This window comes from Phocoena sinus, chromosome 5 (assembly GCF_008692025.1).
Source record: "Phocoena sinus isolate mPhoSin1 chromosome 5, mPhoSin1.pri, whole genome shotgun sequence".
Lineage (NCBI taxonomy): Eukaryota > Metazoa > Chordata > Mammalia > Artiodactyla > Phocoenidae > Phocoena > Phocoena sinus.
The window spans coordinates 117,059,378-117,085,689 of NC_045767.1; the positions used below are offsets into that span (position 1 = coordinate 117,059,378).

General features: G+C 36.9%; 1 protein-coding gene across 5 annotated transcripts in view; it reads left to right on the forward strand.

Moving 5' to 3' along the window:
- INPP4B (inositol polyphosphate-4-phosphatase type II B) overlaps nucleotides 1–26,312 on the forward strand; it is a 323,827-nt gene that overhangs the window by 131,116 nt on the left and 166,399 nt on the right. For all 5 annotated transcript variants that reach the window (XM_032632713.1, XM_032632712.1, XM_032632709.1 and 2 more), the window contains 3 exons: nucleotides 1,277–1,424; nucleotides 22,435–22,565; nucleotides 22,972–23,076. In XM_032632713.1, coding sequence (XP_032488604.1) covers nucleotides 1,277–1,424; nucleotides 22,435–22,565; nucleotides 22,972–23,076 — 384 coding nt within the window. The remainder of the gene's footprint in view (nucleotides 1–1,276; nucleotides 1,425–22,434; nucleotides 22,566–22,971; nucleotides 23,077–26,312) is intronic.

Here is a 26,312-nt window from a genome sequence, read left to right on the forward strand (position 1 = left end):
AACACTAAAATGAGAAAGGTATTTTACTCCCTATGTTGAAAAGACTTGGGCCACATACCAGGCTGGGCGTTATTTAAAGACTTACATCCACTTCAATATCAAATTCTCTTTTTAATTAGCTTCATTGGTAAACTGGAGCCAAATAATCATAGGTCCTTAACTGGTGATTCACACATTTTGTTGTCCATTAAGCTTTGATATATTTCTCTTATATTCTTTATCCAACAGCAATGGAAATAAAATCTTGCCCTGAAATATAGGACTTGGTAGTGTGGTAGGGATGCTGGCCTCACAAAAAATGTATAAAGTATTATCTTAATATCTAGCCCTACACTTTTTCTTTAAATCTTTTAAAATCCTTGATGACATGACCATGTTATTTCTCCCCTAATCACTGTCACCCATCTCAAATATTCAGCTTGTTCATAGTCTCCCTGTCTTGCTTCTGATAATATATGGTTTTAGGAAAGTGTTATTGACTTATTGACACTAAAGTATGAATAATATTTGAATTGTAATAGATCTTAAGCCAAGGAATGAACCTTTCTGACATTTAAGAAAAAAGTCGCTTTTGGTAGTAGGGTCATTTAAAACCTCTAATATAACATATCAGTTGTCACCTACTATATAAGTGGGTAAAGCTGACTAAGAGTGATTGGAAGAAATCCAGAAATGTATTTTTTCAAAGCATGTATGGTGTATAAATCCATATATTTTCATCTATATTTATAATTACATATACTTTAAGAAAATCTTTAGAAGGAAAAGGAATTAATAGGTGGTATGTCAGAGAGCCATAGTAGCCACATTTATGAATTGGAATTTGTTGTATCACTTTTTTTTTTTTTTTTTTTTTTTTTTATGGTACACGGGCCTCTCACTGTTGTGGCCTCTCCCATTGCGGAGCACAGGCTCCGGACGCGCAGGCTCAGCGGCCATGGCTCACGGGCCCAGCCGCTCCGCGGCATGCGGGATCCTCCCGGACCGGGGCACGAACCCGTGTCCCCTGCATCGGCAGGCGGACTCTCAACCACTGCGCCACCAGGGAAGCCCTATCACTTTTTAATTCAATAAAAACTATATCCAAGAAGCTACTGAAAAAAATAAGATATAAGGAGAAAATTCTTAGAAACTCAGTCACACTACGGATTATGATAAAAAATTTTGATCAAATATTAGAATGGTATCCTGATTAATGATTTTGTTAATTGATCTTTATCTAAAATGCATATCGTTGTAATCTAACTATTAACTTTATTTTTTTCTCCTTTTCCAGTGTTAAAGAACCCAGTGTGTAAATTATATAGATTTCCCACATCTGACAATAAGTGGATGCGAATCCGGGAGCAGATGTCAGAGAGCATACTTTCTTTTCATATTCCTAAGGAATTGATCTCTCTTCAAATCAAAGAAGATTTGTGTAGGTAAGAGAAAGTGATTTATGATTGTCTCTTACATTAATTTTTTTCTTTATGAAACATTTTTTCTTAAAGTATGATGATAACATAAAAATCTAGATCTGCATTGTCCAGTATGATGACTCCTAGCCCTGTATGACTATTAATCACTTGAAATGTCATTAGTCCACTTTGAGATGTTCTGCCAAGTGTAGTATAAACACCAAATTTTGAATTCATAGCACACAAACAAAAAAAGACTGATTTCATAATGAAATGTTAACATTTTGGCTCTACTGGGGTTGAATACAATATGATATTAATTTTATGTGCTTCTCTTTCTACTTTTAATTTTATTTTTTATTGAAGTATAGTTGATTTACAATGTCTTGTTAATTTCTGCTATACAGCAAAGCATTCAGTTATAGATATTATATGCATTTTTTAATATTCTTTTTCATTATGGTTTATCCCAGGGTATTGAATATAGTCCCCTGTGCTATACAGTAGAACCTTGTTGTTTATCCATTCTATATATAATAGCTTACATCTGCTAACCCCAAACTCCCACTCCATCCCTTCCTCAAACCCCTCCCCCTTGGCAACCACCAGACTGTTCTCTATGTCCATGACTCTGTTTCAAAGATAGGTTCATTTGTGTCATATTTTAGGTTCCACATATAAGTGATATCATGTAGAATCTAAAATATGATATCTTTTTACTTTTTACATATGACTACTGACCACTAGAAAATGTTAATCACATGTGTGACTCTCATTTGTGGCTTACATTACACCTTTTCTGTGTAAATCTCCCACCATTAAAATGTGTTGAAAAAAAATCAATTATGAATCTTTAAAATTTTCTAAAGAAAAGTAGAGAAAAAATCATGTTGAAGACTCAAAAGGGAAATAGGAAAGATTGTAAGGAAATTGACTACTGATCTCAGTAGAATATAAGGTATGGTTATTATGAAAAGGAATTAGAAAACCCTAAGTTGAGAACCATCACCTTTTAGGAAAAATGCTGAGAAGAAAAGAATAATGGAGAGAATAATGAAATTTTAAAATGCAGTAGGCAAATTAAATCCACAAAGCCAGCAGAGAAGAACAGATTTGACACTAAGAAATCACATCTCGGATGTGGAAGACAAACACAATAAGTTCTTCTCAAATGTTCTTTCTTGGGAAAGAACAATTCATGCAAAAACTTGGAAACAGTGAAAACTTATGTGGGTTTTTATTTTACATGCTAAAATTAGACTAACCTTATACTTACTTCTCTGCAGAAGTCCATGGAGTAACATCTACTGATTTTTGATTTTTTGAGAGAAAAAGGTTGTGGCCCACTTTATTATATAGGGTCAAGTTATGACTTTTTTTAATGAGTGAAGGCAATGGAAATGACATACTTAAATACGCAGAAGCTCAGAAAATGTCATTCACCAAACTTTCTTAAAGAATCTACCCTCGAAGATATATGCTATCCAACTGAGACAATAATTTAAATTAAGAATTATATTTATAATATAATATAAATTAATATACTGTAATCATTAAATTATAATATGAAATTAACATGATACAACATAACAAATTAAGAATGTAAGAATGGGACATTGTCCTACAGAAGGACTTGAAACATTTTTCTTGGTTGGGTGAAATCTCCGGCCCAGACAGAGCTTTACTCTGAAGTTCTTTTTTTGGCCTCTTTTGTTTTGTTTTAATTTTTATTGGAGTAGAGTTGATTTACAAGGTTATGTTAGTTTCTGCTGTACAGCAAAGTGAATCAGTTATACACATACATGTATCCACTCTTTTTTAGATTCTTTTCCCATATCGGTCGTTACAGAGTGCTGAGTAGTGCTCCCTGTGCTATACAGTAGGTCCTTATTAATTATCTATTTTATATACAGTAGTGTGTATATGTCAACCCCAATCTCCCAATTTATCCCTCCCCACTTTTCCCTCCTGGTAACCATAAGTTTGTTTTTTACATCTGTGACTCTATTTCTGTTTTGTAAATAAGTTCATTTGTACCATTTTTCTAGATTCCACATATAAATGATATCATATGGTATTTGTCTTTCTCTGTCTGACTTACTTCACTCTGTTTGACGATCTCTAGGTCCATCCATGTCACTGCAAATGGACTCTTTTACCCCTAGTCTTACTCAGATCCCAGAAAGTGTTATACTTACCTCAACCTTCCTCTCAACAGCACAATTTTAATGGATTTTCTTAGGTGGTTTGATGAAGACTGTGGGTGTCATCGTGCCCTTATCTTTCAGTAGTTGCAATGAGTACAAGGTGCTTCATTTTCATGCTTGGAAATCTATCTTGAGAGAATTATTTTTTAAAAAGCTTCGAGTCTTTTCTTCAAAAAAAAAAAGGTGCCAGGGCAACTTTATATTATGCTAAGTAACTGAAACAGCTACTTTCTGAATCTTTAAAATAACTATTAACTAAATTATATCATTTTAGTTGGTGAAGAGCAGTAAGTAAATGAGCAGTAGATAAAAGCTACCATTAAGTCCCTATTCATAGGACCTGTGGATGGATGGAGATAGTTATAGATGGATAGACAGAGAGATAGACAGACACACAGACATAGATATACAGTCTTTCTTTCCTTTTCTTTCTTTCTTTCTTTTTCTTAGGAAAGTCAGTAATCACAGTATGAATTTAGCTGTATAACAGGGGTTGCAAAAACTTTTCCTTAAGGACCAAATAGTAAGTATTTTACAAAATATTTTACAAAAGTGAGATGTTTCCTCTCAATTACCAAGATGATGAATTTGCAAACATGGTCAGACTTCTGTGAAGTCTGGATTTTGACAATCCTACACTTTCTTTCATGAGCCACTGACTCTTTCAGTCTCACTTTTCACCCCAGACGTAAACTCTTCTACAACTTCTCTGTGTTGGTGTGTTGTCATCTCCCTATAGGGGTAATTAGGGTATTCTTTGAATACTTTGTTACATAACTTCCCTCCTTCACCAAGGGAATAGAAAACGGAAAATTTTCTGAAAAGACTGCTATGATTGATATCAACCTCATAAACTCGCAGGTAGAGATTTCCTAAGTTTGAGTGTGGAGTTAACTGTGAACAAAAATAGCAAGTAAGAAAGGGAATTTAGGGAATATTAGGTATGTGTCTAGTCACAACTGTGTCTTAAAGACAAGGCATTATTAGTAGTTTTGTAATCTATTTAACTCGGTAAGAATGAAATCCCACTCATGCATTTGAAGGTATATTATTAATTTTATCATGTCTGGGATTGGTAAACACTCGACAGGCTAAGTTAGTGTGAATCTGTTGGCAGGGACCAGGTGTGTGCATGGTATGCCTCTTTGCCTAATGCATACCTGTATGTATCCATGAGGAAAATGTTGTCCTTCTCAGTCGTCATGATATGGAGTAAATGTTGGCAGGGACATAATGGTGCAACAGCTACTTTCCCTCACTCATACCCAGTGCCCTTGCCTGCAGCTGCCATCTAAAACTTCTCTTGCTATTAGTCCCTTAGTGTGACATTGGACTCAACGTGAACTACTTTTATTAACTTTGAGATTGTACATACACAAAGTCTTAGGGCTGTGATAGAGTTTAAATTCTTTGGGGCCTCCCTCTGATTGGCCTAAACACTAATACCTTCTGAGTTCAAGTTCAGATATATAACATCTGTTGCGCTGGCGGTGACGTGTTTTCACAACGCTAAACTTTGAATTTTATATTACGGTTTAGGCCCCAAAAATTCACAGGCAGGAAATCGTAGATGACAAGTTATGTTTACTGTTGTGAATAAAGGCTTATATTAGCAATTTTCTGCCTCTTTGCTCCTGAAGCCATATTTTTTAAAATATATAGAATGTGTGGTAATTTTTTTCTGTAAAAATAATATATGGTCACTATAGAAAATAGTGAAAATATAAAAGAGAAGAAAAAATCACTCTAAACCCACCACCCAGAAGAAATACTGTGTCTTTATTTTCTACATCTACCCTCATCTTCGTGAGCTTCACTGTGGAAAGCAGACTTTTGGTCCCCACGATTACCATGCCCTGGTACCACATTTAAATCATTCTCCCTCAAATAATTCCTGTCTCAGTAAATGCCACCCTCTCTTCAACAGTTCAATGCAGAAACATAAAACATAAGTATTTTTGTCTTGTCTCACCAAACCTATCCACATTCCACATTCAAGTTCAAGTATCAATTTCTAATCATGCTAATTCCACAATTTCCCTCAAATTCATTTATTTTTTATGTTTTCACTCTATCCATTCTAATCCCAACCACCATCATTTCTTGCCTGTGATAGTGTAGTGGTCTATAACGGCTTTTCTGCCAATGGCCTTGCTTCCTTAAAATCCATGGTTCACTTTTTTATGAACAAATGATACAATTGAACTTATTTACAAAGCAGAAATAAACTCACAGACATAGGAAACAAATCTATGGTTACCAAAGGTGATAGCGGAGGGAAGGGAGAGCAGAGAGTTTGGGATTAACAGATACAAACTACTATATATAAAACAGGTAAACAACAATGACCTACTGTGTAGCTCAGGGAAATATACTCATTATCTTGTAATAACCTATAATGGAAAAGAATCTGAAAAAGAATATATACATATATGTATAACTACATCATTTTGCTGTACACTAGAAATTAACACAACATTATAAATTAACAATTCTTCAATTAAAATATAAATAAAAAAGATCCATGGTTCACATTGCAGACTCACATAATCTGATTTAAAATGTTATAAATATGCAGGGGTATCAAGGAGACAGCAGTGATGTATAACCTCTTAAGTGCTATGCTGGAATTATGTGTTGGGAAGGGAAGACGGGGAGGTCCTGCTTACCAAGTATCAGTATAACACCTCGCTTCTGAGAAGTTTACTAAATGATTCTATAATCGTGATGCCTAAGGGATGTGGCATTATAAAGTAGCCCAGTTCTTTGATCTAGCCTCCTTGAAGGATGGGGGGGAAAACACAACTGGTTTATTATAGAGTTAGTGCAATGGAGAGAAAAAGGAGAGTACATGTTGAAGACAGCTCAGAGATCCTAAATACATAGAAGATGTGTGTGTATGTGTGTGTGTGTGTGTTTATGTGTATTTTTGCCTGTGTTTATAATGCCACAGGCTTTACAGTCCTTCACCTTGGGTTGCATGCAGGCAAGTTATGTAGGTCTTGCCAAACTACCACCTATAAAATGTTTATAGCTTGTTTTAGTGTTGCCACGTATTTTGTTTATATTGAGTATTTTCTTCAGATTTTGTATTACTTCAAAAGTTTGCTTTGTAGTTTTGATTTGCATTTCTCTAATGATTAATGATGTTGAGCATTCTTTCATGTTTTTGTTGTCAATCTGTATATCTTCTTTGGAGAAATGTCTATTTAGGTCTTCTGCCCATTTTTGGATTGGGTTGTTTGTTTTTTTGATATTGAGCTGCATGAGCTGCTTGTAAATTTTGGAGATTAATCCTTTGTCAGTTGCTTCATTTGCAAATATTTTCTCCCATTCTGAGGTATCACCTCACACCGGTCAGAATGGCCATGATCAAAAAATCTACAAACAAAAAATGCTGGAGAAGGTGTGGAGAAAAGGGAATCCCCTTGCACTGTTGGTGAGAATGTAAATTGATACAGCCACTATGGAGAACAGTATGGAGGTTCCTTAAAAAACTACAAATAGAACTACCATATGACCCAGCAATCCCACTACTGGGCATATACCGTGAGAAAACCATAATTCAAAAAGAGTCATGTACCACAATGTTCATTGCAGCTCTATTTACAATAGCCAGGACATGGAAGCAACCTAAGTGTCCATCAACAGATGAATGGATAAAGAAGATGTAGTATATGTATAAAATGGAATACTACTCAGCCATAAAAAGAAACGAAATTGAGTTATTTGTAGTGAGGTGGATGGACCTAGAGTCTGTCATACAGAGTGAAGTTAAGTCAGAAAGAGAAAAACAAATACCATATGCTAACACATATATATGGAATCTAAAAAACAAACAAAAAAAATGGTCATGAAGAACCTAGGTGCAAGACGGGAATAAAGACGCAGACCTACTAGAGAATGGACTTGAGGATATGGGGAGGGGGAAGGGTACGCTGGGACGAAGTGAGAGAGTGGCATGGACATGTATACACTACCAAATGTGAAATAATTAACTAGTGGGAAGCAGCTGCATAGCACAGGGAGATCAGCTCAGTGCTTTGTGACCACCTAGAGGGGTGGGGTAGGGAGGGTGGGAGGGAGACGCAGGAGGGAAGTGATATAGGGATATGTGTATATGTATAACTGATTCACTTTGTTATAAGCAGAAACTAACACACCATTGTAAAGCAATTACACTCCAATAAAGATGTTAAGTAAACAAAAGTTTGCTTTGCTTAGTCAACATTGAAATGTGTCAGTTAATAGAAGAAATGATGGAACTTGTGACGTTGAAGCTCCATGGCAGCTACACATACCATATTAAATGATGGTGTGCACACATATATGTTTAGATGGGAGGCTTGGGTGGCCATAGGGTGTTTGGTTTTATCAAAACATATACTTTTCTACATTATAATATGATGTTTGAAAACTTATTATGGTACAAAAGTTTTAAAGAAATGAAGTATTTCGGTGACAATGAACCTCATGGTCCATAAAACTCCCCAGGAAAAAATTAGTTTGATTTATATCATGTATTTTTCTCTTTTTCTCCTGTTTCATTTCTGCTCTCTTTATATTTTTCTTCATTGGTCTCAGGGGTGAGGAAGGAGAGAAACTTCCTTGAATATAATTTTGGGAGTCTAAAAGAAAGGATAAGAATAATTTATAACAATTAACTTTAAGATGTCCTTAGGTTTTATATAAGACATAAATATTTGTGTGTACCAGGCAGAGGAACAATCTTGTAAATAAAATATAAACATCTGAGCCAAACCCTTTAGTAGGGAAAATGTAATAGAATTTGGGACATAGGAAGTTTAAATAAAAATCTTGCTAACACTTCTTTTAGAGAATGTGAATGCTTTCTCTTAGATATTAGTGTTTGTAAATATCGTACATATACTAAATTCATGGTGATAAAATATTTTATGTCAATGAAGACACTGTTTTGTTCAATACTATATATTTCAAATATTCTATATTCTTCATTTTTAGAGCTATATTACAGACCTATGATAAGTGTATCTATCTGTCTGTCTATCTATCTAGTCTTAAATCTATTTCTTGAATGCAGTATATTCTTATATATGCCAAAAAATAGTAAGATACTTTGAAATCCCAGGTTGAAATCCTAGTTGCTGCACAGGTTACATTTCAGAGACATGTTCTACATGCTGACTTAAATATTATCATACACTATTAAATGGGTTTTCTAAGCAATATACCTAGTTTGAAAGAAATGAGGAAGATACTTAATTTTCTGACCTTGCACCTTATCTTAAAGCATTTTGTGACTATTACATTCAAAAAGGTTCATATTATTTCAAACCAATAATGCTACAGGAGTGCCATTTAAAAAATGTTAAAAGTATATACTAGGAATTATGAACTAGAATATATTCATATAAATTCTATTTCAAAAAGTTGTACAGTAGGATTTTACCACATAGTGAGCCAGCCTGTCCGTTGAACGTGGTTAGATCTTCTTTTCAAAATTTATCACCAGACGAGGTTTCCCCTTCACACGGCCTACAAGGCAAACAAGGGCTCCTGTCTACCTACATCTCCAGCCTCATCTTACACTGTGTTTATTTTGGTCTGGCTGAAGCACATGACTTTTGAGACGTCTACTGACATTTGCATACTTAGATAAAAGCACACTGAAAATCTTTACTGACCTTAAAGAAACACTGATTAGTGGGAAAAGTAATAAGGAGTCAGCTATTCTGTTTAGGTCTCATAGATACTGAATAAACCTCAAACTGATGAATTTCATAGATGTTTTTAATAGCGTTCTATATCTTCCGCTTTGTTTCTCTTTGTGTTTCTTTCTGTCTCTCTTGTTTGCTTTCTCTGAGGAAAATCTTAAGTCCTAAATATCCGAAAGTGATGCATAAAGAAGTATCCCATTGGGACTCCACTGTTGACTCGTACCTCATGAGTGTTACTTCTTCTGTTCCTTTTTCTTCACGCCACGTTGATGCACAGTTGGAATACCATGCGGTATATTATTTATTGTGGAAAGAGCGCATTGGCCCTACCAACTCCTAGTATTGAGGGCAGATGCTGTGTGCCATTAAGTTCATCATTATAGATTCTTGGTATCATTGAATGAGATGTCCTGTAGAGCGCTTAGCATCACCAAGCTGGCGATAGAAATATGTGTTTTATTTTGCTGTTTGGTTATTATCATAGCCCCACAGGAACAAATAAGGCAAAGCTCATTCAGAAGCATGTTTGTCCATTGTGCCAGGATTCTTTATTTCACATGGCTTGAGTAGGAGAGAGTGTACGTTGCAATGATAAAAACACGGAATTCGAATAATTATCAACCCGAGTCCAAAACCTCTTTATCTGCCATTTGATACGTACTTATAATTTTTAGAAGATTACACAATTTCTCAATTTTCAATGTTTTTTTCACTTTTTAGATAATAATATTATCATTTGTCCTACAGGGCTACTGTAGAAATTAAGTGAACAATCAGGAGACTCTAGCACTTATGGCTATGGGATTGGGGGTGTGTGTGTATGTAAGTGCAGCTCTGGGTTTGAAACCTGGCTCTCCCAATTCTACTTAATAGCTATGTGGCATGGCACAAATTAACTAACTGCCATAATTCAGTTTCCTCAACTGTAAAGAAGGGATTAAATAATAAGTGCACAAGGTTATTGTGAGGTTTAAAATGAGCTATCGAGGGCTTCCCTGGTGGCGCAGTGGTTGGGGGTCCGCCTGCCGATGCAGGGGACACGGGTTCGTGCCCCGGTCCGGGAAGATCCCACATGCCGTGGAGCGACTGGGCCCCTGAGCCATGGCCGCTGTGCCTGCGCGTCCGGAGCCTGTGCTCCGCAACGGGAGAGGCCACAACAGTGAGAGGCCCACGTATCGCAAAAAAAAAAAAAAAAAAAAAAAAAAGCTATTGAAAAATGCCTGGTGCATATGTACAGAGGCCTTTAATGTGTGGAAACCACTCTTATCACTTATGTAAAGAATCATATACACGGTAGACACCCATTATATCAAAACTATTATTGTTGTTATTTTTCATCTTAGCTGAATGTTGATAGTGTTTCAGTCAGAAAACCGAGCCTATAATTTATTTGTAATCTCCTTTAGTTTACTAACCTAGCATACCTCATAGATACGTTTATTATATGGTACTACAAATTCCCAGTGGGCAGAAAAATGGACTTCTCTCACAAAGCTGGTGTATTTAGAGCTGAGACAGTGATTTTGGAATGATAGTCAGGCTTCAGACTTCAGATTAGTTAGGGCCTTCTGGGACACAGAAAAGGAGGAACTTGTCAATTTTCTTATTGTACTATTCCTGGAATCTAGCATAATACCTGGCATATAATAAGCACTCAGGAATGTAGTCTTTTCCCAAGAACAACTGAAATTGCATGAAGAGAATGACGTGATTACACTTAGAAAAAGGGAAGCAAGTGTGGAGGGATAAAACAATTTAGGGGATGTTGTGTCTGTCTGGGCGAACAATGATGGTGACTTAGACCATGGTGGTTGGGGGGAAATGGTAAAATGTACAAACGTTTGGGCTTTTTTCTGATGAGCAGAGTTTGGTGATGGATTATCTCTGGAGGGAAGGCGTGCAGAATAACTTAAGCATTCTGACCTGCATGACTGAATCGATAAGTTATAATTCTTTGATGTAGGACATAATGGGCAAGCACAAGGTTTAGAAGAAAGAAAGGAGCCCTCTTTGGCTCTTAATTGAACCATCGAGGTCTTTGCTATTAAGTACAGATGCTGCTTGCTCCACGTGGCTATTGAAACTTAAGTTAAAATTTGTTAAAATGAAATGAAATTTAAAATTTAGTTTCTCCGTCACCTTAGTCACATTTTAAGTGTGCAGTAGTCACATATGGCTAGTAACCATTGTAATTAAATAGCACAGCTTTGGAACATCTCCATCACACAGAGAGTTCTATTGGACAGCACTGATCTAGGATAACCAGCAGTAGCATCTCTAATTTTAAAGAGTTCTAGTAACATAAAATCCCCTTTTCTTCCTGCTCATTGGAATTTAACGTAAAGAATCAGAAGGCTGACATCAAGCTTTACCCTTGTCTACAAAAACACAAGGGATTTATTTTGTTTTTTCCTCAAGCTGATAGTATCAAGATATGTTTCTTGATGTGATTTCTAGTGAGAGTGAGACTGTGCTGTATTTCTAATGGAGAGTCTATCTAGCATAGTAGTTTAAAGCATGGGCGCCCTAGACAAACCTCCTGGGCTTCATCCCAACTCTGCTACTCACTATCTGGATAACTTTGGGTAAATTACTTATCTTCCCTGAGTCTCAGTTTCCTCATTTAAAAAATAAGGATGATAATAATAATACCTACTTCCTTGGGCTGTTATGCATATAGAATGAGTGAATATTTATAAAGTTCTTATTATAGTGCCTGGCATGAATAAGGATAATCAGCACTGCTAAATATTTGTTAAAGGAATAGAAAATACATAAGAATTTTGTTTTGTTGTTTGGGATTCCAGCAATTATGGTAGCCAAGGCTGTCTGGTAAGTGCACACTTGAGCAAAATATTTGCACCAGCTCTTTGTTGACCTGGGTGGAATTTACATATAGATGAGTCCCTCAGATGGGAGATTCCAATCTTGTCCTCCTATTGAAGGATACTTGCTTAAGAGAAATCATACTCACCCAGAAATTAAAATAAAAAAGAGAACAAGATTTGCATTCACAAGACCTCGGTACATCTTGATTCTGCCACTTCCTAACAATATGGCATCAAATAAGTCACTTTACTTCTCACTTATATTCTTCCCATTTGTCCAGAGGAATGTTGTTCACTAGAACTTTCCACGATGATGGAAATGTTCTATACTGCACTGCCTACTCTGATAGCCATGTAGCTATCGAGCACTTGAAATGTGCCTAGTGAGACTGAATTTTTAATTTTGTTTAGTCGGGCTCTGGGACAATTATATCTGAGGAGTGTTTTAAGAAAAGAGACACATTCTATACGACACTAACCTTGATTACCTGGAAATCCTTACGGTGTTCCCCAAAGAGCTCTACTTCCAGCACTTTGAGAGCTTCTTGAATTCTGTCTACCTATGAAACTGAACTGGGTGACATCTGCACTCCAGATGCAGGAGTGAGAATTCAAAGGGGTGATACTCACAAATGTTTGCACTTTCTAAAAGTATGGTCATGAATAATGAAAAATGGTAACAGTGTGAGCATATGTTCTTGCTTTTGTAGCCTTTCAGGTACAGTGAGTAATTTTCATGGCTACCCAAAATAAAAAGACATATATTAGTATATGTGGATTTAGGAGAAGTTTCATATGAACACGTCACCATTTTAAGCATAAATGAAACACTGAGCTTTAACATATTAAAACAATAAATGACCATGTTTGACAAACTTTGAAGGGTAAAGAAGATATGTGGAAGTAAATAAACACCAAATCACCTTTATCAGGAGCAGCAAATAGACTCTCAGGATGGAATAAGACATACTTATCATTCCTCATTTTTTCCTAACGCAGCTACCTAAAATTAAATTATAGAATCCGGCTGTTTATCAGATACAAACAGATTCTGTGATTACAGCTAATTCCTGTAGTTACCGTGTTCCAATGCTTAGTCTTTGCATATAAACTTGAAACCTTGAGTGTATAGTACAACAGCCGCTTGTTTTAATGTCACATGAAAATCAGAGTGAATGACCACTCAGAATATCCAGTCACTTTTTCCAGTGAAAGAGTGGCTCGTGGATTGCAACATTACCCACGTTGTCATTTACAAAAATGCATTTTAAAAAAGCCTGTGATTTATGGATGCAGTTGTTATCCTTCTACAGGTTAAAGCACAGACAGTTTGAATTGTGGGTTGAAAATACTGTGAAACTTGACATGTAGTTGAACTTTGTTCAGTTTTATGGTGTCAGCCAGCCACTTTATGAAATGAAGCCACCCACCAGTCATTTATGGAGTCTACACTTCATTGACTATTTCATATTTAATTTTTTTTCCTAATGGGTAAATTTTCATGGCTTCTTTCAGGTTTGTTCGAAGGTCTAATTTTGCTTAATGAATGAAAGCCATTTGCCTCTTAAACTTGCCACCCGTGTACACCCACATGTAGTTTTAGAGTGTGATAACTACCAAAAGGCTCTATTTAAATTGTGTAGCCATTTCTATTCTACAAAATGGTATTGGACAGCTCATTGTAGGAAAATATTTCTATTTGCTTAGATAATAACAATTTCAAATAACATTTTAATGTCTTTCTTACTGGTCTATATTCTTTGGTAGATAAATTTTTATCAGGCTATTTGATCTTGCTACCTTCTTGTAAATGAATTAACTGTTACTCTTGGGCACTCTTTCTTACAATAATTACTTTTTGTAATTTCAGGAATTTTTGAATTCACATAACCAGATTTTTTTAACTTGATTATTCTAGGTTTACACTTCTAATAAGATAGGTGCTCACATGTGGCACTTTGGCCTCAGGACTAGAGATTTCTTGTGTATGTCCCTTAGACAGGCTGAGCCTTTCTATGGTTATTTTTCTTTTGAAGAAGTCAGAGTATTTGTAAAATGTAGTGGGAGGGATAAAAGTTCATGAAAGAGCCTAAACTCTATTCTAGATGTTTCCATCTCACCATCACCCCCCCCAACTTCTTTTACACCAAGCAGAAAGAAAGCTTTCTGATGGAATCTCTACATAGTTAGTGTATTACTCAGGATTCTCTAGAGAAACAGAACTAGTAAGGTGTGTGTGTGTGTGTGTGTGTGTGTGTGTACTCATCCTCAGATCTTCAGGGTGAGTGAACAAGCTGGGGACCTAGGAAAGACTATGGTGTAGTTTTAGTCCAAAGGCCAGCAGGCTTGAGACCCAGGAAAAGCCAGTGTCCCAGCTCAAAGTCAGCCTGGCAGGGGGAGTTCTCTTTTGGTCAGGGGATGGTCAGCCTTTTTGCTCTATTCAAGCCTTCAACTGATTGGATGAAGCCCACCCAAAGTAGGGAGGACAATCTGCTTTACTCAGTCTATAGATTTAAATGTTAATCTCATCCAAAACAACCTTATAGAAACACCAGCAATCACATTGGACCAAATATCTGACACCCTGTGGTCTAGCTAAGTTGACACGTAAAATTAACCATCACAGTAAGAGATGCCATATGAAGATACATTTCAAATCTTTCTCTATCCTTGAGGAAGACATAACCAAACTAGGGTTACAGATCTCAACCGTATAAGGTTAGAAGACTCAACAGTGACTCATTTATGTATTGCATGTATCCATTTTAACTGGGGCAGAGCTCAGCATTCTACTTTGGGGTTAGCTTATGTTTTGACTTTATCTCGAATTTCAGGAAAATCTAAGAATTACAGTCTTCAAGCAAATCTTTCATTCAGTTAACAGGCCTACATGGAACACTTTCTATGGACAAAGGACTGTGGTAGGACAAGACGATAAACAAGACAAGTCTCTAACTCACAGACTCAGAACAAAGTTTTCCCCATGTTGGAATTCCCCCCCTTGAATACATCCGTCATCAGGCTTTGAAACTACTTTTAAATAGAGGCTTTAAGTAGATGCTAAACTTTTTCCTCTTTGAACTAGGTTCTATTTTGGTAGTCTTAAGCCTAGCTTTATTTTTCAGCAGTAGAAACTGTTTACAGCTCTGTACAGAGAATTCCAGTATTAATTAGGGAGATTCAGTTAGAGCAGGTGGATGGCTGGAGTAAGGAAAAGGGCCGAATGCCAGTTTGCTTACTTGGTTTCCCTGTTGCCCAGCACCCTCCCTGTCCTTCTAGCCATGACAGCCCCACGGGTGTAAGTAATGAACTTTAAAAAACGTTTACCTATTTAATAATCTTTCCAGTGTTTCATGCATTATATATGAAAGCAGCTTTGGCTATTTCCTTTTCAGTTTCTCTGTGACTCATGTTGTGTTCAGTTATTTCTTTTTACTCTTCAAGAGTCATTTGGGGTTTTTTTTGGTCTCATTTTCTCTTCATGTTATTTAATAGCCTGTGTTTCAAACATGTTATACTTGGTAGTGTGTTTCACATTATGGAAGGTTCAGAGGGTCATAATAACCTCCAGGAACTTGCAATTTTCCTAAAGAGAAAAAGCATGTATTTTTGAAATATTTAAACAAGGTCAGATGAAACAAACCATATAGGCAAAAAGTACACCAGAGATCTGTATGAATATTTCATCAAGTATCAAGAATGTCAGTCTTTACAGTTGAAATGTCAAGAACCATAGAGCATTAGGTATTTCTCAAGTAGGCCTTAGCAATCATCTGTCTCCTTTGGAGACACATTTTATATGATTTGCCTTTTATTTTTGTAGGTAGCAAAGTGAAAGTGGATGGATGGCAGTAAGTGCCAAAAGAACTTTAATGTGTAAGCGGCCCAAGCTTATTAGTATTTGAATATTCAGTCTTTTCTTTTCAACTTCCTGTGCCTACCTATTGGAGTCTTGGAGAATTGGAAAGAGTTAGAGACAAGCTAGAAAATTTGTTTTAAAAATAGAACTTTAGTGAGAGTAAGGTAGGGAATTCATAAGTGATTGTGTGTGTTTAGCAGGGCAGTGGATTTTCCAGAAAGAAATATTCATTGTCATTGTTGTAAGGTAGCAATTAAAGGAGACAGCTTTTGAAAGCAGAAGGTGTTACTGTGAGTAAAATGATAATGTTAATAGATAGCAGAGTGTTTTAAAAAATATTTTTCTATGGATTAAAAATGCATTTACGTACAGCTCATCACTTTTTCCATTCACACCAAAGGTTCAGTAAAGATGTGTAACTGTTTAATTATAACGTTGATGCCAGATTTCTGTTTAGATAAAAGTGGCAACATGCAGACTGGACCACAGGGGCCATTATCTATGAGTCTCAGAATACTAGACACCACTATGCACTTAAACATATTTTAGAGATGATTACTGCATACCTAGTAGCCATGCCATTTGAACTGAAAGATACAGAAGTAAAAAATCTCAACTTACAACTTACCCTTCGTTCAGGTTTAATGTTAAAAGTACATGAAAGTGTATAAATGTGATTCTAGAAGTCAATAGCTCCAGGTTCTACACCCCGTCACTCCATATACGTTCGTTGAGTACCTTCATAAACAAGGCACTGTGTTTATTGTTCGTAATTTTGTTAATTTGTTTTGTATTTCTTTGTTCTTACAGTGGAGAATCTTATGGGGTGAGGAAAGAGTTGGTATAGAATTATAGTCTAAAAGGCTTATGTTTTTCTGGTGACTCTGAGATTAACAAGCAGCTTTATTTAGATGCCTCCGTCTGTGAAGCAAGAGATTTCAAATTGTTTCCTAAATTTCCTTCCAGCCATGACATTCTGTGAGTTTGTAGCTGTTGTTTTCTTTTACTATATCAAAAAGGATATGTTAATTCTGATATCCTAAAACTTGGGTCATTTAAAGGGATATTTTGCAAATGAAAGAGGTGCTCATAATTACAATGGAGTAACAGGTGTAAACTGGCACATATGGTTGCTCCACCTCTAACATATGTTGGTTCAGTGACAAATAATGGGGGAAATCAGGAATATAGCACATACATATGCATACACAAAAAAGACCTTCTTCATCTATGTACATAAATAATTGCTGTGATTTGAACTATATTTCTGATGCATATACCATTCAGACTTTATGTATATAAAAGTTATATATATGTCATAAATATGTATGAAAGTCATATATATCATATTTATCAAAAATATAGTATATATATATGTGTATATATATATATAACCATTAATGGAGAAGCAGAGTGTGTCATATAGAGCCCAAGGAAGAGGAACATTTCCAAAGTTCCTAACTGTGTTGCCAGCCCTTGGGTACATGAGATTGAACAATGGGTCTGAACATCTCCATGGTGAGAAATAATGCTGCCCTGTGGAGGCTTCAGCAAATTCAGGTAGGATTGTTTCAGTGCAGACCTTTAGGGTTCTGAAATGTACTGGTGGCTCCTGCATCATCCCAGTGTGATACTGGGCCCTAGTTAGAGACTAAACCCCTGATGCTGGGACACAGAATGACTCTGGGCCTAGAGCTGCCCATTGTGAACTGGGTACTACTGTGATCCCATTGTATGATGCAGGAGTAACGTATTGTGTGGTGGGAGTGATACATTCGGAACTGGGCTTAAGCAGATCCAAGAGGTATGAGCATATATCGTAAAGAGCTGTCCCAGAGTCTCATGTCACTGACCTCATGTTAGTACCTCTATCTTTTGATGCTTCTCTTGCATTCTGATTAACTCATGGAGGAAGAAAACACTCAAACTCTTAAAAAGATGGGTCAGCCTGATGTGTTAGGTGGGCCTTAAGGTCAATAATGAAGAAAATCCATCCAGTGGGGAGATCTGAGAAACAGTGTGATTGTTAATCATTTAGAGGGAGAGATGGCCTGAGGTATGGATATATATCAAGTTCAGCAAAGTGAATGGCTTCACGGGCCTGGAAGAAATAACACTAGAAGATTGGATTCAAGGAGTACGGGCAAGGGTATGTAGATGGGCTTACGGGAGTGAACACAAGCATGCCTGAGCCATGCCCATCAGAAAGCAAATACTCTTCATGACCAGAGAACATTATCACCTGCCCACGGATTAGCCAGACGCCTTTCTTGGACACTCCAGAGTTTGTGAAATAGACCCATGAAGAGAATGGCCTTGGTGGCAGACACAGGGGTTATACATGGACCTAGAGGCGTGGCCTCCCTCTCCAAGGCTGATATAGCTACTGTCACTGCTAAATGTTAAATGCCAGAAATAGATCGGCAGTGGACACGAATATGGTACCATTCCTTGGGGGAGACCCAGCAGCTATTTGGTGGCAGGTCAATTACGTTGCATCCCTTTGACCTTGGAAAGGGCAGCAGCTTATCCTGGGACGTGAAACATAGTCTAAATATGTGTTTCCCTTTTCTGCTCACACTGCCACTGCTGGCACCCCCGTCTGATGGCTTACAGAATGATCTGGTGTCCCACATAACATTGCTCCAACCAAAGGACAAGTGCTACGTAAAACGAGGCGCGACATGAGTTTGTAATCACTGCATGCCCCTCCACCCAAAAAGCCACAGACCTGATAGAACAGTGGAATAATATTAACCATGAAAGACTCAGCTAAGGTACCAGCTTGGGTAAAAAAACTTAGGGTTGGGGTACTATCCTCCAGGATGAAGTTTATATGCTAAACCAACAGCTGGTATAGGATGTTGTGCCCGCTATAGCTAAAATAACCACCTCTGGAAGAAAGGGTTAGCCCTTATAATCAATCACAGTGCCCCACTTTTGGGGATATGCACTTTCTTTCCCTACAGCCTTAGGCTTTGCCAGTTAGAGTCCTGGTTCTTGGAGTATGGGGACAGGCGTCCTGTCAGGGGACCCATTAAGAGTCCCACTTAACTGGAAGTTGTGGTCGATTTCATGTGTGATCTGACTACCATACATTCCTAACTAAATGGACCAGCAAAGATAGTAAGAGATACTCTGCTCATCACCATGGGGAAATAGGGCTTCTGAGCAAAGAGAAATTTATCTAGAACTCAGAGGTGTTCCACGGCCAGAAGTGCATGGGAAATTGCCACAACTAAAATTCCATAACAGCAAGGAAACGAAGAGCCTAATGTCTTCAGATTAAGGTCTAGGTGACCTCACAAGGCAGCACTCCAGAAATGCCAGTGGAGTATGAGGCAAATTTGAAATGAGTGGTAGAATGATGAATACCACCAGCTAAGGCCCTCAGAATCAGCTGGAGTATTGACTGTTGTGCTTGGTTCACTGCTTCTCTTTAAATCTTTGGGAAGTTGCAACTGGCCGTCATTTTGAAGGATTGTACTTGAACTTCCCTCTTGCAGAAGATGAAGAATGTTGTCTTATATGCTATCTGGATTTCATAAATGGATCGGAATTGTGCAAAAGTTGCCTGTCCTGGGCCCCGTTTTTGTGTTTTCCTGTGCCCGCTCACCCCCAACACGTCTTCAGGTTTTGACCACCTGCTCAATGGAGAGCCCCAACTGGTGCCACCATTGTCACCTTATCTCCTGATGCCACCAACTTATCAGTCTCCCTCAAGGTGAAGACCAGCCATTATCATGCACCCAATGGCATCTGCCATGGAAGTATCCAGAGTGGACTTGGCACCTATATTTTACCAGACCCAGGAAAGTTCTGTCTCCACTGGAATATTGCGCCCCCCCCCCCCACCCAGTGGCTGCCTGGAGGAGACAGATTGCATAACTAGAAGTACAGAGGAGCTAAAGTCCCATCGGATGAATCTTTACCAGTGAAACAGAGTGGATGGTAAGGAACTGGCATATAAATGCATTTTCCTCCATCTAACAATCTGTTCCAAGGTGCAGAGATTCCGTATGACTTCTCTGGAGTCATTCCACGTGGCCACCTAACCAGCTGTGTTTTCTTGTGAAGTTCTGCCCAGCTTGATAACGAACGATGTTATGCCTGTTTTCGCTTTTTCCCTTCAGCACTTCCCTTCTTACCTCCCTCTGACTGACCTGGGATTGCTTGATCTCAGGCCCTGCCTTCCACAGAACCTGGATGGAGATATAAAACAAGGCTCTTAGATGCTAAAGTTTTTGTTTACTGAGTGACAAATCAAAATATAATACAGACAGCCCTAGCCTTCCTGATTGAAAAGTTTACTGATTTTGATGCAGCCAATTATCTTCTCTATTTTAATGTATTAATGTAATTAATTTCTTTCATTTTCTAAAAACTTACTTTCTTAATCTGCCCCATTTGTTTTACACCTTTTTCATTACTCTAGTTTATTATACCTTTATTCTATAGTTCTCCTATATTTGAACTTTTTGTAAAAAAGATTTTTTTTGATGTGGACCATTTTTAAAGTCTTTATTGAATTTGTTACAATATTCCTTCTGTTTTATGCTTTGGTTTTTTGGCCGCAAGGCATGTGGGCTCATAGCTCCCCAACTAGGGATCGAACCCGCACCCCCTGCATTGGAAAGCAAAGTCTTAACCACTGAGCCACGAGGGAAGTCCCTGAACTTTTTTAATGCGGAGAAACCTTATGTTGTTTGTTTGTCCCTTTCAGAATGTGTATCTGTTTAATGTCCTCTCTTAGAAAAAAAAAGCAGTGAACGCCAGGTTTCGTCTAGTTATTCCTGTATGTAAGTTTTGACATATTGGAGGAGTGTAATGAATTTTAAACCCCAGTTTGTAGATTCCTCCCGGCTTCCTTCAAGTCACTCCCTACAGAACGCTAAGATTTTCTGACCACACTTTGTCGGACTCCTCTTGGGCAGGGAGGTGTACTCCATCCCAATATTCCACACCGTAGTCAGGGGCTTCACTCTTACCGTCCCCTCCATCGCCACCTCCCTTATAATTATTATTTCTGATAGGAATTCAGAGACAACATAAATTGTAAACCCATGGTGCGTTTATTAGTGTTAAACAGTAATACCTAGTTAAGATTTCTATTATAACCATATATTGAAAGTAAAACCCAAAATCTTACATATTAAGTTGGCATATCACATTTGCTCTCTACCTCAGATTTGACCTAATTGCCCAGATTCTTCTAGACTTGATATCTCCAGCTTCTGGAATTATCTGTTTGTTTTGGTTGTTGTTGTTTTGTCCCGAATTTCAATACCCTACCATCTGAGTCCACACAGAGAACTTGACTTCCCAACTCTTCAACCTTCTCTCCTAACCCCGCTTTGGTCATGAATTTCCTTTACTCCCATTGTCCATTGATTAATTACTTCCATGAATGTTGTCTGATGAAAGTTAATCTATGGAAAAGTTGAGAATGAGATTAATGTTCACAAAAATTGTGAAGACCTCAGATGGAAGATGCAACTATACTATATCGCATTCCCATTGAAACCAAACAAAGGCAGCTACAAGCATTTGGAAGCAAGTCACATTTTTGCACACCATCCATTATTCCTGAATTTAACAGGATGTTAAAGATTCCACATCTTCTGAATTTATTAGCTTGGTATTTAGCATGTTTCACAGCCAAAATAGCAAAGAAGTTTCATTACTGCTGGTTAAACTGCCTCATGAAAATGTTGTTGGTAAAAGGTTATAGAAATGAATGAGAAATCTAACCAAGAAGCATATTAAACCATTTATCATTATAATTTAAAAAGGCATTCTGATGACTTAAATTAACGTGGCTGAAGGGTAGAGAATTAAAGTTAATAATTAAAACCTAGATCTTGATTAGCTCTTCTTTTGATAAAGAGGGGACAAAATATAGGCATACAGTATTTACTTAAATTGTCCTTAGGAGAAATTGAGACCAATAAAATCATACCTGATCATACTATTTATGGGCTTTAGAAAGATTACAGCCATGTTATATATAAACTAGATTCCGTGATTAGCTTGTGTTTCCTTCACAGTCAGATAACCCTTTCCAAATTATTTCATGTGGGATAGTCAAAGCCTAGAACTTAGCTATCTCTCTGTTGAGGTTTAGTGTTTTGTTTTGTTTTGTTTTAACTGAATGGCCTCTATTTATATTAAGGATAATAAGTCTTTGCCATCTTTGTGAAATTTTTATCAATAAATTTAAACCTTTTTCTTTTGCTCTTTGACATACAGGACTTTTAATGTTTGTGTGGCCTAACCTAGTCACTTCTTCCTTTGTGTTAAAATGATTTTTTTTTCCTAATAAGCACAGAGCTTTCCTGAAAGGGATGGTGAATCAGTTCGTTTGGCAGCCCTGCTTAAGCATTTTGTGTCTGTGGGTTTAAGATCAAAATAAATATTTTCTCTTCTTTTTCATTGTAACAGAAACCAGGAGCTAAAAGAACTTGGGGAGCTTTCTCCACACTGGGACAATCTACGAAAAAATGTCCTTACTCACTGTGATCAAATGGTGAATATGTACGAAGACATTCTGACAGAACTCAGCAAGGAAACAGGTATGAAATCAATGACTTTACATGTTCAAACTGAAATGAATTTCATGTATGTTATGTGAAAACAATAATAAATACTGTTGTTATGGACATAGAAAAGTCAAGATTTAATAAAAAACACAAAGCAGAAAACTTTTATTTCCAACTCTACCATCTTGGCATGAAAAACAAAGAAGAAAAAATTGCACTATTTTACTTCATGGTATCATTATAGGGATAACTGAGACTTTTTTTAAATTAAATTTCTGAGAAGAAAATCAACTCATACAGAATATGTTTTTCTTTCTGAAATTCTTATAACATTTTTCTGTGTCATATGTACTTTCCAACACACACACACACACACACACACACACACACACACACTATTTATTTACTAATGATGTTTAATTTTTTTTTTTCCACCTAGGGTCCTCTTTCAAATCAAGCAGCAGCAAAGGAGAGAAAACATTAGAATTTGTTCCAATAAATCTACATCTGCAAAGAATGCACGTACACAGCCCTCACTTGAAAGGTAGTATATAGTATTCTTTTTCAAACGGGCAAATTATATTAGTGCGTACTTCTTTAAAAGCCTTGACTATTGGCAGAATTAGAAATTTTAGCCGCTATATAAAGGTGAAGATGAAACAATTGAAGCTGATAATGACCCTAGATACTACAAAAGAAACCATTACATTTTCGTTGCTGTGTTTCTGGGCGATGCTTTGTAAATATGCCACCTGAATTGAGTTACAGGTGACTATGGAAAATGAGTATTAGCTTTTTTAAGTATTATCAGCGATGCCTAATAGCTCCCCATTGTGCTACTGTTTGAATTAGAGAAAAAGAAAAACAAGACTCGTTCATTTTGTGCCTATCCTGAGAAACCAAAGTCCAAAGATGGACTCATGTGCTGTTTCTCCGACTTAGTGGTGGCTATCACCAGAATCACCCACTTCCCTATGAGAAGCGGGTTTATCAGATAGAAGGTGCTACAGTATTTCGATGTACTTGGTTGTGAGAGACATTTTTCAAGAAAATACACATAGATTTTCATAACATACCTGAATAGTCCTAGAGTGAATGATATGGGGTTGAATTCATTGCCACTCAAGTAATTCCTTGCCATTTCTCAGTAAAATATATTTTAAATACTCTTCTCATCTCCCTTTTCTTTAACTTATTGCTATATCAATTTTGTGCATATTTAGGGTGACCACCTGCCCTTATTTATCAGCAGAAGTCCCATACTATGCCTGTTTGTCCAGCATCTTTGTTAATGATGCCCTCCACATCCTTTCCATCTCAAAGGTCTCTCTGAATCATCAATGCTATGGTCATCCTATGGGTACTCATCTTCCTAGGAAGCTAAAACTTACTTTAGATCATCAAATCCTTTATGCTGAGTCTATCAACATATACATACAAACATGCACATACACAGATACATCTAAAGAAGCATTCTAACACCCAATTTTGTAGCCATTGTCACGATGAGGCTACAGGTTAGAGGTCAGAGGTTTTAAAAAATTAAAATTAAATCTCTGTCTGTTTTAAAATTACCTGAAGTTTTATAATCAGAAAAATTTAATTTTTCAAGTTGATGCATACTGATTGTGTGTACACAACTAGCTAACGTATAAGTTCAAGTGTAGTTAAAATCATTCTGATATATAATTGTATTATCTTTGGTAACCCTTATCAACTATCTGAAATTTTAACTTGCATCCTGTTCACCAAAAGTTATGTCAACTGAATTAAAAATGAGATGGAGGGCTTCCCTGGTGGCGCAGCGGTTGGGAGTCCGCCTGCCGATGCAGGGGACACGGGTTCGTGCCCCGGTCCGGGAGGATCCCACATGCCGCGGAGCGGCTGGGCCCGTGAGCCATGGCCGCTGAGCCTGCGCGTCCGGAGCCTGTCCTCCGCAACGGGAGAGGCCACAACAGTGAGAGGCCCGCGTAACGCATAAAAAAAAAAAAAAAAAAAAAAATGAGATGGATTGGCCTGAGGCTTTCAGGAATTCTTCCCTGAATACTGAGTGTCTGTTAATAGTTTGAACATAACAATATCTAACGGTTTTCAAAAATCATCAAAACCAAGGTCATAAAGAAGCTGCAACATTCAAAAGCTATCTGACAACCAGCATAACTTTTTTTTTCCTAATGGCCTATATGAAGAGACTTTTATAATACAGTAAAAAAGTTTATATATTTTGGAGTGGAACAGAATTTCAACTTTACTACTTTATATATGACCTTAAGCCTGTTATTTAATCTTTCTAAGCACTGTCTTTTCCTTTCTGATTAAGTGAACTAGACCACGTAAAACACATAGAATGAACAATAATAGTTTTTATGATACATGTGGCATTTGCCATCACTGGAACAAAACGGATCTGTCAGTTTTATCAGGAGTGTTAAAATTGGAGGAAAGTAATCAGTTAAGAGCCTACTAAGAGACATTGAAATCTTGAACTAAAGAAGTAGCCAGATTTAGAGAAAAGATGATTTAGAGAGGCATATTAGAAAAATCATCACATGCAAGTACTGTGAATAATCAGGTTACAGCCGTGGATGGGTAGCAGTATCATCAAACCAGATAGTTTTTTGAAGCCAAATTGATAGGAATTTATATTTTAAATGTGCATTTAAATATTTGGTGATAATCCTTAAAATACATCCACCACACAAAGAGAAATTATTATCTATGTGGCCTTTTACTTTATACTTATTTCTTGAAGACAAAAGAACCATTTACATTATGCTGTTTTCTCTAAGGTAATTTCTGAAAATAGACTAGAGTGAACTGGGATGATACAAGGCAGTTAGTTTTTGTTTCTCCAATGTAAAAGGAAGAAACTGGCAACTAAAAGAAAGATATTTAGAAAAGCAAACAAAATTTCTTCTAATTAGTTTAGTGGGATATGTATCAGTTTCCTAGAGCCACCATAACAAAGTATCACCAAGTGGGAGTCATAAACAACAGAAATGCAGTGCTTCACAGTCTGGAGGCTAGAAGTCTAAAAATCAAGGTGTTGGCAGAGGAGTGCGTCCTCTGAAACTGACAGGGGATTCCTTCTTGCCTCCTTCCATACTTAGCTTCTTACGGTATTCCTGCAGTCTTTAGTTTTCTTTGGTTTGTTGGTGCATCCCACAGATCCTCCGTCTTTGCATGTCGTTCCCCTTTATGCCTTTACACCATCTTCTCTGTGTCTCTTTCTGTGTCCAAAGTTCCCCATTAAGGACATTTTGATTAGGTCATGTTGGATTAGGACCTGCACTAATGACCTTATTGCAACTTGATTGCATCTGTAAAAACCTTATTTCCAAATAAGGTCATATTCTAAGATATCTTTCTTAAGTGGGGGCACAGTTCAACCCGTAATGGGATATATAAAAGAATTTCTTATTTGTGATGACAAATATCAAACAGTAAAGAGAAAAGCAATATTTTGAAGTTACGGAACTAGGGTACAACTCATCAACTAGAGGGTTTTTGACATAGTTTTCAGAAAGACTGATTCCTTTCTTTGAAGACTTAAGGAGTAAATGGGGGAAAGGACTAGAGAGTCTAACAGCCAAGAATTAATTCAAAAGTACTGAATTCTATTACGTGCTGGTTTCTTTCCCCAAGGCTACTCATATATATATATATATATATATATATATATATATATATATATAAAATATATGATATGCATGTCCTATGTATAATATTAAATATATGTTTTTAAAATATTTAAGTTTTTAGAAGTTTAAATGTTATTTT